Raw genomic sequence first — 11,343 nt, forward strand, 5'->3', positions numbered from 1 at the left:
TGTGGTGGGTGAAGAGACTGATATGGTCCCCCCAAAAATATGATTTGTGGTGGGTAAAGGGGAAGAGACTGACTAATATCATCCCCCCAAAAATGTGACTTGTGGTGGGTGAAAGGGAAGAGACTGATGTGGTCTCTCCAAAAACGTGGCCTGGGGTGGGAGAAGGGGAAGAGACTGATGTGGTCTCCCCAAAAATGTGACTTGTGGTGGGTGAAGGGGAAGAGACTGATGTGGTCCCCCCAAAAATGTGGCCTGTGGTGAGAGAAGGGGAAGACATTAACGTGATCTCCCCCCAAAAATGTGGCCTGTGGTGGGTGAAGGGGCTGCTTCAGGCTGATGAGCATTGCCCACAGCAAAGAGCATCCTGCTCCCTCCCCTCCTGCCCCATCACCCCCTCCCCCATGGCCCTCCCCTTAAATTTGTATAGTTACAACTCCAGTTAAACTCCAACAAAGCCGCTTAATTCAAAGCTGGTTAATGGGGAGGGGAGCCGGGTCCCCTCCGGGGTAATCTGAGCCTGAAAAGAAGCGGGGGCTGGAAGGGCTGTGCCTGAAATCCCCTGTGTCAATGGGGGCTCTGGAGCAAAATAATGGCATCACCCCGTGGGCGAGTTAATGGGACATGATGGCACAGAGGCACCGGGGTCAGCAGGCCACGGGCACGTGAGGGATTGTCAGGGAGCTTAATGCTGGTCACAGAGCACAGCTCCTGCTGGAAACTCCTTCTGGTGTGGCAGGAGCAGGAATGATGTTCAGCAAGTGGTTAATTCTCGCCCTCTTCGGGGCTCCTTCTTTTTTCCTGCCTTCCTTCTGGAGACATCATAAATTCTGGAGGCATCATAGATTAAACAGATTTCTGGCAGCCCGCGTCCCTCCCGTCTTCCCTGGATGTAATTCCTAGAAAGAAGAGACGTTCCTCATTGTCTGGAGAGAGCTGCAGTGGGTTTTTAGAAGGACATGTATAGTTCATAGCAGCTACTCCCCCTTGGCATGAAACACTTGCTCAGATTTCATGTTCCCCGTGGGAACATCGGCGTCGCTGTCGGAGAACGTTACACCCGGCAGGTCACTCATCCAGGCACGTCCTGGACATCGCCCGGGGTCAGACTGGGCTTGGAAAGAGGGGCTGCAGAGCACAGTGGGGCTGGGGAGCCACCAGAGACTGGGCACAGTACTCAGGATACTGGGACAATATCCATACTGGCTCTGGTGGGAGGAATGCAAATACCCTGAGGACATGCAGACCCATCTACTGGGTGCAGGGTTGGACATTAAACTGGAGAGAGAGAGATGAGCTGAGCTCATGGGAGATGCTGGGCATCCTGTGGGGTCTTCAACCTAGGCTTGAGCCACTAGTCTTGGTGACATTTGACATAACTGAAGACAGGATTTGGGTTGAGCAAAAGCTTTGGGTTGAAGATGGACTTCGGGTTGGGCACACGTTTTGGGTTGAGCAAAAATTTTGGGTTAAACAGAACTTTCGAGGTGAACACAAACTTTGGGTTAAATACAAGTTGGTTGAACACAAATACAGGACTGAACACGAAGTTTGTGTTGAACACAAGTTATGGGTTGAGCAGAGGTTTTGGGTTGAGCACGAACTTTGGGTTAAATAAAAGTGTGGGTTGAACGTGGAGTTTGTGTTGAACACAAGTTTTAGGTTGAGCATGAACTTTGGGTTAAATTCCAGTTTTGGCTTAAACACAAATTTTGGATTGAGCGTGAAATTTGTGTTGAACACAAGTTTTGGGTTGAATACAGATTTTAGGAAGAGCATGACATTTGTTTCGAACACAAGTTTTGGGCGGACCACCATCTTTGAGTCGAACACAGATCTGAGGAGGAACATGACACTTGTTTCAAACACAAGTTTTGTGTTGAGCACCATCTTTGGGTTGAACACCTTCTTTGGGTTGGATACTAATTTTGGGAAGAGCGTGACATTTGTGTTGAACACAAGTTTTGGGTTGAACATCATCTTTGGATTGCATGTGAAGTTTGTGTTGAACATAAGAGTTGAGTTGAGGACTGTCTTTGAGTTGAACATGAAGGTTGTGTTGAACGTGAAGTTTGTGTTGAACACAAGGGTTGGGTTGAACATAAGAGTTGGGTTGAGCACCCTCTTTGGGTTGAACATGAAGGTTGTGTTGAACGTGAAGTTTGTGTTGAACACAAGGGTTGGGTTGAGCACAAGTCCAAGCTCTGACTGACCAAAGCTGACGGGTGGGAGGAGCTGTTTCCCAGCCTCCATCCCCGTGGTTTCCCCGGTGTTCCCAGCTCTCCTGACCCCCTCTCTGTCCCCACAGACGCCAGCACGTCGCCCGACGCCGTGAAGAGGAGCCATTGGTGCAACGTGGCCTACTGGGAGCACCGGACGCGCGTGGGCCGCCTCTACACAGTGTACGAACAGTCTGTCAGTATCTTCTACGACCTACCTCAAGGAAACGGCTTCTGCCTCGGACAGCTCAACCTGGACAACAGGAGCGAGACTGTGAGAAGGACTCGAAGTAAAATCGGCTACGGGATTTTACTGAGCAAGGAACCGGACGGGGTGTGGGCCTACAACCGCAGCGAGCATCCCATCTTCGTCAACTCCCCGACACTGGACATCCCCAACTGCAGGACGCTGATTGTGCGCAAGGTGATGCCGGGCTACTCCATCAAGGTGTTTGATTATGAGAAGTCCTGCCTGCTGCAGCACACGGCTGAGCTGGATTATGCAGACGGGCCCTACGACCCCAACAGCGTCCGCATCAGCTTCGCCAAGGGCTGGGGGCCCTGTTATTCCAGACAGTTCATCACCTCGTGTCCTTGTTGGCTGGAGATTTTACTCAGCAACAACCGATGACAGTCAGCCTTCTGACAAAACAGCAGCAGCATCAAACACACACACACACACACACACGCAAAAGGTTAAAATAAATAAAATAAAAAAAAGAAGAAAAAAATTACAAAAAAAAAAAAAAAGACACAGACTATCCCAAATATCATCTACCTAGATTTAATATAAAGTTTTATATATTATATGAAAATATATATTATACTTGTAATTATGGAGTCATTTTTACAATGTAATTATTTATGTATGGTGCAATGTGTATATGGACAAAAAACAGAAAATGCACTTTGGCTTATATAATTCTTTCAATACAGATTTTTAAAAAAAAAAACCAAACAAAACAAAAAAAAAAATACCCCAAAAATTATACAGCAAAAATAGGAGAAAGCCCTAATTTTGATGTATGGTTTTTTGAACTATTATTAATACCCAGACAAAAAGCTAATACCAGTCACTCATTGATAATAAAGTATTCGCATTATGGGGGGGGATTTGTCTTTTTTCTCCCCCCCTCCAGCTGAAGCTGGCAGCAATCAGGAGGGTTCCAGGGGGCAGCTGCTGTCTCCCATCTCAGCCAGGATCCTGGAAAAAACAATAAATGAGTTGGAAGGCTGCAGCTGGCTCCAAGGGGAGGGTGAGAGAGGCCTTTTGGAGAGCCAGGGAGCACTGGGAGGAGATGAGAGGAAGATCTGTAGCTCTTCTCACTCAGAGCTGTCTGACCTCTCTGATGACACAGAGCGTGGTGAGGATGAGGTTTGCACATCCGTGTTTGTGCAGATTAATCTTCATCACTGCTGGGGGAAAAACAGAATATTCCATGGCCACAAAGCTGCCCAGCAGGACCAGTTTGGATTTTCAGCTTTACCCAGGGGCTGTCTGTGAGTCCTGCACGTCCCAGACATGTTTGATGGTTAAGAAACAAACGGAGGTTTTGGACAACTCATGGTTGGGTGGATCCTCCTTTGGAGCATGGCCTGGATTTCAGGAAAGTCTGCAGTGCCTCAGAGGAGTCGTGAGCAGCTTTGTCCTGTAGATCTCCCAGTCTGTCATCCAGGAGTGTTTGGGAAGAATATATTTACTCTGAGGAGCAGCTGCAGCCAAAAAAAATGTCCTGGTCAGATGTGCCTGTCTCGGCTGATTTACTCTCCCTGGAAATCCTGGATAAAATCAGCCCCTTTGCTCTGACTTGTGCTGGGCCTGGCAGGGGCAGGTTGGACACAGGCTTTGCTTGGTCAGGGAAGTTATTTATTGCCAGGGTGTAGCTCTGCCAAGCCCTAGAGTTCTGCCACAAATCCCTGTGCCTTTGATTTCCATAAAATCCCAGTGACTGGGAACCTTCCAAGGTTGCAGAGGATGTTTTTGTCACCTTCGTATTTGCAGAGCAAAAGATTCAATGAGACATCAAAGAGTTAAATAGGGCCTAAATTTACTACTCTAAACCCCTCCTGGTGCACATCAGGGTCCTGAATTTTGGCACCTGGACCTTGATGTTCCTGCCACAGCCATGAGTGAGGATGGGGAGTCAAAGAATTGTGGAATTCTGGAATGGTTTGGGTTGGAGGAGACCTGAAATCCCATCTCTTTGCACACCTTCCACTGTCCCAGGGTGCTCCAAGCCCCAAACAACCTGGCCTTGGACACTTTGAGGGAGGGATGAAAGGTGGGGGGGGGCTGCATCCCACAGGGAAACACAAACCTGGGTGAGTTGTGGGGAAGATCCAAGCAGAGAATGTCACAATAACATTCCTGCAGTCATTTTTTTTTTCAAATTATAACCATATTTGATGTTTAATTGAGACCACGTTGGTTGAATTCCTGCAGCATCAGTATTAATACTTGACATCATTAATTTGTGTTTGTGTCACAGCCATTCTTAGGGAACGGTGTCAAAACATGTCACTCTCATTTAAAGCAGCTTTCAGGGGCTTTGCAGGTTTGTTTTTTTTTTTTTATCCCTTTGGTTTAGGTTTGGTGGGTCCTGCCAAACCACCCACCTCCCTTGCTCTGGATCCCTTTCACACAGTCCATCAAGAGGCCATTTTTATGTTTTGGGGGCTTTTCTCAGAGATTTTTCTTTAAAAAATCCTCATTTTATCTGGGAAGCACCAGCAAAAGCTGCTTTCCTTGGGGTTTTTTTTGGTTTTTTTTCCCAGCATTTCCCACCACCACATTCACACCTTTGCTCTTCCTCCTCATGCAGCAGTGCCACCATTTTCCACTTTCTACCCACTTCATCCATATTTTGGACAAAAAAAGCACCAAGGATGGATTTGAGGGTTAACTCTGGGCTTTCCCTTGTGCAATCCACTGATGGTGCTGAATTCTCTTTTCTTCATTACTCATGAGCTTCCCCAGGAATAAATCTGGAGTTTTTATTTCAGTTGACAGCGGGGCTTTAAAGGGAATAAAAAAGGATTTTATGGTGAGGCAATGAAATAAGACATCAAGTATCCCTTTCTGTCTCATTTTGCCCCTTTAATACCTTATAATCATTGAAACTTAGAACTCTTTTAAAAGGAGCTTTAGGACTTCAAAGCTGTTGAGCTCCACCCTGGACCCTCTCAGAGCTCAGCTGGAGCTTTCCCTGTGCATCCCCTGCCCTGGGGTGGGACTTGGGGGCTGGAAATTGGCACCTGGAGCAGCCCTTGGGGGGACTGTGGGTGGAGGGCACTTCCATGGGGAAAAGAAGAATTAATTCCCTGCCAGATTTGCAGGAGGAGCTGGGCAAGGTTGGATTTGGGATTCTGTGCTGCTGCTGTTTGCCCCAGCCCTATAAAAGCAGGATGGCCACAGCTTTATTCATTTTTGAGCAGCCTCTGGAGTGGGATTTTTCCTCCTTCCTGCAGGAATTGTGGTCTCCAGCACTCCAGGTAAGTGGCACGTTCCCTGTTGTTCCTTCAGGGTCTGTGTGGTGTTACAGCATGTTAAGAAATCAAAGAACCCCCTCAGCAGGAGGGTCTTGGGAAGTCCTGAATTAGTAATTCTGGTATTGGTACCTGAGTCCTTGCAGGCTTTGGTGTGTGGAGTGAGTTTATTTGGCAAGATCCTCTTAATTTAGCAAAAATGGGGTTTAAAATTGTGCACTGGGCTGAGGAGGAGCAGCCAGTGGGTGCTGGTGGGTCCCAGAGGCTGCTGTTCCTCCTGTGAGCAGAAATTCATCATCCCAGCCCTTGACTTCCATTGCTGCTATGACAGAAATGCTTTTTACCAGCCAGAATGGAAAGGAAATTATTGCTGAGTTCATCCCCTCTCAGCTCTTCTGAGAAAGAGATGCTGAGAGCCCTGACCTGGCACAGGTTTGGCCACAGTTTCAATCCTTCTCAGGGCTTTATGTCCACAGCTGAAGTGGAGGGGTTTGTTCAGTGCATAATTCAGAGCTGGAATTCAAATCCAGGGCTCTCTGTGGGCTACCAAGGGAAAAGACAAAAATCCCTGTTGGTGCAGAGGAAGGAGCTGGAAGTGATGCTGCTTGGCTTTGGGGCTGTGTGTGTGAGTGGTGGAAGGTCTCCAGCTCTCTGGGCTGGGGGTTAATGCTTTTAACAGAGCAGCAGAGCTGCTCACACACCAACCTGTGCTTCCCAAACCTCTGGGTGCTCTGGGATGGAATTGGAGGGGAGGAAGAGCTTTACCAGCTGCTGGGGGAGTTGTGAGGTTTTCCCTGCCAAACACCAGGACAGAAAAATCAAATCTCTCTCTCATGCAGGTGAATGCCCTGTGGAGGGTCAGGGCTGTGGGGATTTGCTGCTGGTGCAGGGCATGGCCTGGGGGCTTTGGGCAGAGAGGCTGCTGGTGAATCTGCTGCTCCCTGGCTGGTTTCAGCTCAGCTTTCTGAGGAAATAGGAGTTGGGGGCTGCAGGGCTGTGCTGGAGCCCTCAGTGTGTCCCTGCTGGGAGAACAGGGCTCTGGTCTCACAAATGACCAGAAAACAAAAATAAGGATTTATCTCCATCTCCCCTCACTTGAGGAGGGCTGGGGGCACTGCAGTGGGGTCCATGGCATCACTGGGGCTGGTCCAGCACCCCAAAACTGCCTCCAGGAGCCTGGCTGAGTGCAGAGCACCCCGAGTTATTTCCTGTGAATAACTCCTTCAGCTTCCCTCAAAGGTCTGATTTTCTGTCTGGAGCGTGATGAGGCATCACTTGCTGCTTTGTGGGTAATCCTTCCTATATTCCTGATTTATGGATGTGCTGGTGAGATGCACAAAGTGGCATCTGTGCTCTGCACACTGTGGGAACAACCCAAAATTGCTCTGAAACTCGACTGGCTTACAATTATATTGGATTCTATTAAATTAAAACACATAGCACATATATTACACAATAAACCACAGCTATTTCATGGATCAAATTAAGTTTTATTTGGGCAAATTACAACCTTTCTTACAGTTGGGCCTTTGTGAAACCATTCCTTTTTAATAAAAACAGGCATTTTTTGGCAAATGCTCTTAAAGTGTGCATTCCCAATAATTGCATATACTGTTGCTATTCTTTCTGGGATATATATGTGGCTAATTATCTTCTGTTTAGGATAGGTTTAAATGAGTGGGATCTTCCCTTTGCTCCTCCCCCACACCTCCCATCTGCTGGAATTTCTTATTGCTTTCCATTTTTATTAGCTTGGCTATGGAAGAGAGCAGAGGGAGGGAAAAAAAAAAAAAAAAAAAAAAAAAAAAAAAAAAAAAAGCTTTTCTCATTAAAAGCAGGAGTGCTTTTCCCGGAATTTCTTGGGGAAATGTGACTCTCACAGGCTCCCTCCAGCCCCAAAGCTGAAAATGGACCTTGGAGGAGTTGGGATGGAGCTCTGGGAGGGTGGTGGGAAGTGCACCCCACTCGTGGAGAGGCAAAAATGGGAGAAAATCGAGGTGTGTGTGTTGAGGAGGGGCTTTGGGGGCTCCAACTGCTGTGGAATTGCATCTGGGGGTTGGATTTTCCTGCTTGCCTGAGAAGGATGCAGGCTCTGGTTATGGGGCTTTGAGGCTGGGACAGTCTCTTGTGGTTCCTTATTAAAGCAGGATTTTGGTGCTGCTGCCTCAGGGGCAGGAGGGGGATGTGGGGAGACACATCAGACCCCAAGGAATGTCTTTGGCAGCTCCTCATCCTCACACAGTTCTGGTTAAAAACAAACCAGGGGCTCAGGAATTGTGTGGATGGACAGGCAGAGTGGCTCATTCCCATTTTCCTGAGGAAACTGGGATGGAAAATGAACCCCCTCAGCTCCTCTCTGGATTTGGGAAGTTCTGCTTTGCTGCTTTTCCTGCCTCTCACTTTCTGCTCACTGCCAGGTTTGGAGATACCAAATTTTTTCTTGGGAATAATTTTTCCCAGAGTATTTTCAGCCTGGACAGGGAAGCAGAGGAGATTTCCAGGGTGATTTCATCAGCCTCCAAGCTCCCAAATTCCTGAATCCAGCAGGTGTCAGGCTGGTGTTTCCTGCCCCAGCAGCACCTTGGGATATGGGAAGGATGCTCAGCTGGGATGGGAGACCATGGAGCTGCTTTGGATATCCAAAGCAACATCACATAAAACTTCAAAGCTTCCTATCAGCTTTCCAAATCCTCCTGGGCACCGTTCTCAGGGGATGGAGGAGTTTTTTTTGTGGAGCCTCCCAAATCACATCTCTGGATGCTGTTTATGGGGTTGTGTTTGGGGTGGTCACGTCTGTGGGAGGGGTTGGCACTGGCAGTGGGATCTCCATGGGCTGGTGGCATCTCCCTGTGCTGTGCTCACAGAGAGGAGCCCCAGAGCTCAGGGTTGCTCTAAAACTGCTGACAGGAGTTTCTTCAGAGGTTGGTGCTTCCCTCCACAGCCCTGGCAGTGCTGGGAGCCTCAGCAGCCTCCAGCTGCCCCTTTGGGTTGGGTGAGGAGCTGGTGGCCTTGTCCCAGGGGTGGTGGCACTGTCTGGGTGCTGGCAGAGGGTGGGCACCCACCTGGGCCACAGGGAAGAGGAAAGGAGATTGTTCTCTCCTATGAAACATTCACAGAAACTTCTTTATTAAGTGACTTTTTTATTATTTAATTTTTATTTTTTTTTAATAATAAACTGTCTTTGACCTCTTGCCTCTTCCCAGAACATCCATGATGGGTTTTTCCATAGAATGTGTGAGAGTGGGGCAGGAGACAGTGGCACTTCCTTGGTTCCCCCAGTGTCTCTGCATCCCATGGTGGGGCAGGAACCAAATGAAATGGCCCCAAAACCTTTTTTATTCAGTCCCAGTGGCAGCAGGTCACAGCCTGGCTGTGTCCCCAGGGTGTGTCCCCAGCCTGGCATCCCGGGGATGAGCAGATGCAGGGGGAGAGAACAGGGATGGGAGCAGAGGGAAGAGTCCCCAGAGCTTCCCTTGCAGGTTTTGGAGGGAGAAGATTCTGCTCCTTGTCCCTGCTGGTCTCTTCCATCCAACATCCTCTGTCCTGCCCATCCCTGGGTGAGTCAGGCCCTGGGTGGCATTTGGGACACAAACCCCTCTGAGAGGGGCACTGAGCCCCCACCACCCCCCAGGGCTGTGTGAGGAGCAGGGCTGGGCCCTCTCCCCTGTTCCCTCTGGGGACACAGAATTGAAACCACAACCCATTTCTGGGGGAGCTCCATGGTGGGTGTGAAGCTCCTTCTCCCGAGGGATGCTGAGGGGGAAGGGTGAGAAGAAAACCCCCACAACGTCCCTGGAAATTGCTTTCCTTCCTCTCCTCCTTCCAAAATAGCATAATTAACAGAAATCAACTCCTCGGTGCTGTTAATTCTGAAGGCTCTGTGTGCCAAGCTGGAGCAGGCAGGGCTGTGCTGGGAACAGTTAATTATTACCCAAACGGGGTCTGAGAGCATTGGAGAATTATGAAACTGTAACGAGGGAGGCCCATTCTTGGCAAACACTCCCGTGATTCAAATGCTGGGGAATTCAGCATGTTTTTCTCCTCCTTCTGAAGACTCTGTGATCCAGCCCATGGTGCAGCTCTCATGGTGGGGATGGAGGTGGGACCATCAACCCAGGGAAACTGGTGCTGGAACAGCTTCTGCAGCTCTCCTGTCACAGCAGCAGCTTAAAAATAGCTTTGGCAAGTCCATAATTAACCCATTATTGCTTCTTGGAAGTGCCAAAGGTGTGGATCTCTGGGTGTGAGGTTTGGTGCTGAAAGTGCAGCTCTGCTTGCAGGAGCAGGTGGATGAGGATGGTCACAAAGGCTGTTCTGCTTTTCTCTGAGTCTCCCACCAGGGAAGTCCCTGCTGAGTTGTGTTTCTGCTGCGTGAGATCCCCTCTGCTCGTGGCTTTTGCTGTTTCATGAGGGCAAATCCTCCCCTCCTCCAGCTGGTTGTGGTGGCAGAAAAATCCGTGATGGGACCCAAGCTCTGCTCTCCACAAAGTGGCTGGAGGGAACATCTGACATCTCCCTCCATCTGTGGGAACGCGATGGGAGAACTTTCTTCCTCTCTGCTTCCCAGTTTTATCAATCCCTGGAATTGGAGATGTCACCCAGCGGGGTCAGAGGTGTCCCCTGTACTGGGATTAAATGATTTTTAAAGGATTTTTGCTGCTGTTGGGACCTGTGGAACTGCAGTGCAGGTGGAGAAACTCAGGCAGGAACCTCCCAGCACCTGAGGTGGCTTTTCAGCCCTGATGGGAACAGAGCTCAGCATTGCTTTTCCCTTCAGAAAAAACCAAACCTTGATAGCCTTGAATTCCTGCCTAAGAAACTTCTCACAAAAATGTGCACCTCAGCTGGGATCAAGAAAGGTGAAAAGGGTTCTGTGGTCATTTTTGGAGTTAACCAACGTGGTCGGAGCTTTTTAGCCTGAAATTAGACAAGCTGAGATGAGACTTCCAGAAGGCTTTTTGATAGCAGCTTAATGGTCATCAACTTTGGGTTATTAAATGTAAAAGAATTTGTTTTAATGTGATGTTGTGAAATGTTTCCTCCAAGATAAGTCAGTGGGGTGTGTGGGGGGAGGGTGGGAGGTCAGAGCTGCCTCCTTGAGTAAGACTTGGGCAATCCTTCCTCTCTCACCAACCCACAGTTCCCCCCAGGGACTCCTCCTGTGGCTTTGAGCTGAATCTGGTGCCACACACCTGGGAAAGGGACACCAAAGACCCCCTGGGCATCAGCAGCCCCTGAGTTGATGGAAAACCAGCAAAACAACCCTGAATCCTCCATGTGGGCAGGAAAATGCAGCAGATGGGCTTGGAAAGCTCAGCCCACTTATGTGGTCATGAATGAGCTTCAGCAGCAACACTGGGCATGTTCTTTATTTATTTTAGAAGCACCTCTGGGGCCATTGTTTTGGGAAGGGCTGGGAAATGCTGTTCCCCCACTGGATGGGCTGGCTTGGGAAGGGATCTTGGAAATGCTGTAGTTTCCATCCCTCCTTTAGACCTGCTTTTGTTATCACACCCCTCAGGTGGATCAGGAGAGGGAAGGATTTGGGGACTGGGCTTTATCTAAGGCTCTGAGGCTTTGTGTGTTCAGGAGTTCAGTACAACACCAGCCCCGTGGTGGGCTGTGGGTTTGGGCTGAGCTT

General features: G+C 49.0%; 1 protein-coding gene across 1 annotated transcript in view; it reads left to right on the forward strand.

Annotated features, from left to right (window-relative positions):
- The window catches only part of SMAD6 (SMAD family member 6), a 40,135-nt gene extending 36,816 nt beyond the window's left edge, over positions 1-3,319 (forward strand). The window contains exon 4 of the mRNA XM_083871059.1: positions 2,306-3,319. Within this exon, the coding sequence (XP_083727185.1) occupies positions 2,306-2,847 (542 nt within the window). The 3' untranslated portion in view covers positions 2,848-3,319. The remainder of the gene's footprint in view (positions 1-2,305) is intronic.
- The last annotated feature ends 8,024 nt before the right edge of the window (positions 3,320-11,343 follow it).

The sequence above is a fragment of the Zosterops lateralis genome (assembly GCF_965231275.1).
Source record: "Zosterops lateralis genome assembly, chromosome: 13".
NCBI classification, from domain to species: Eukaryota; Metazoa; Chordata; class Aves; order Passeriformes; family Zosteropidae; genus Zosterops; species Zosterops lateralis.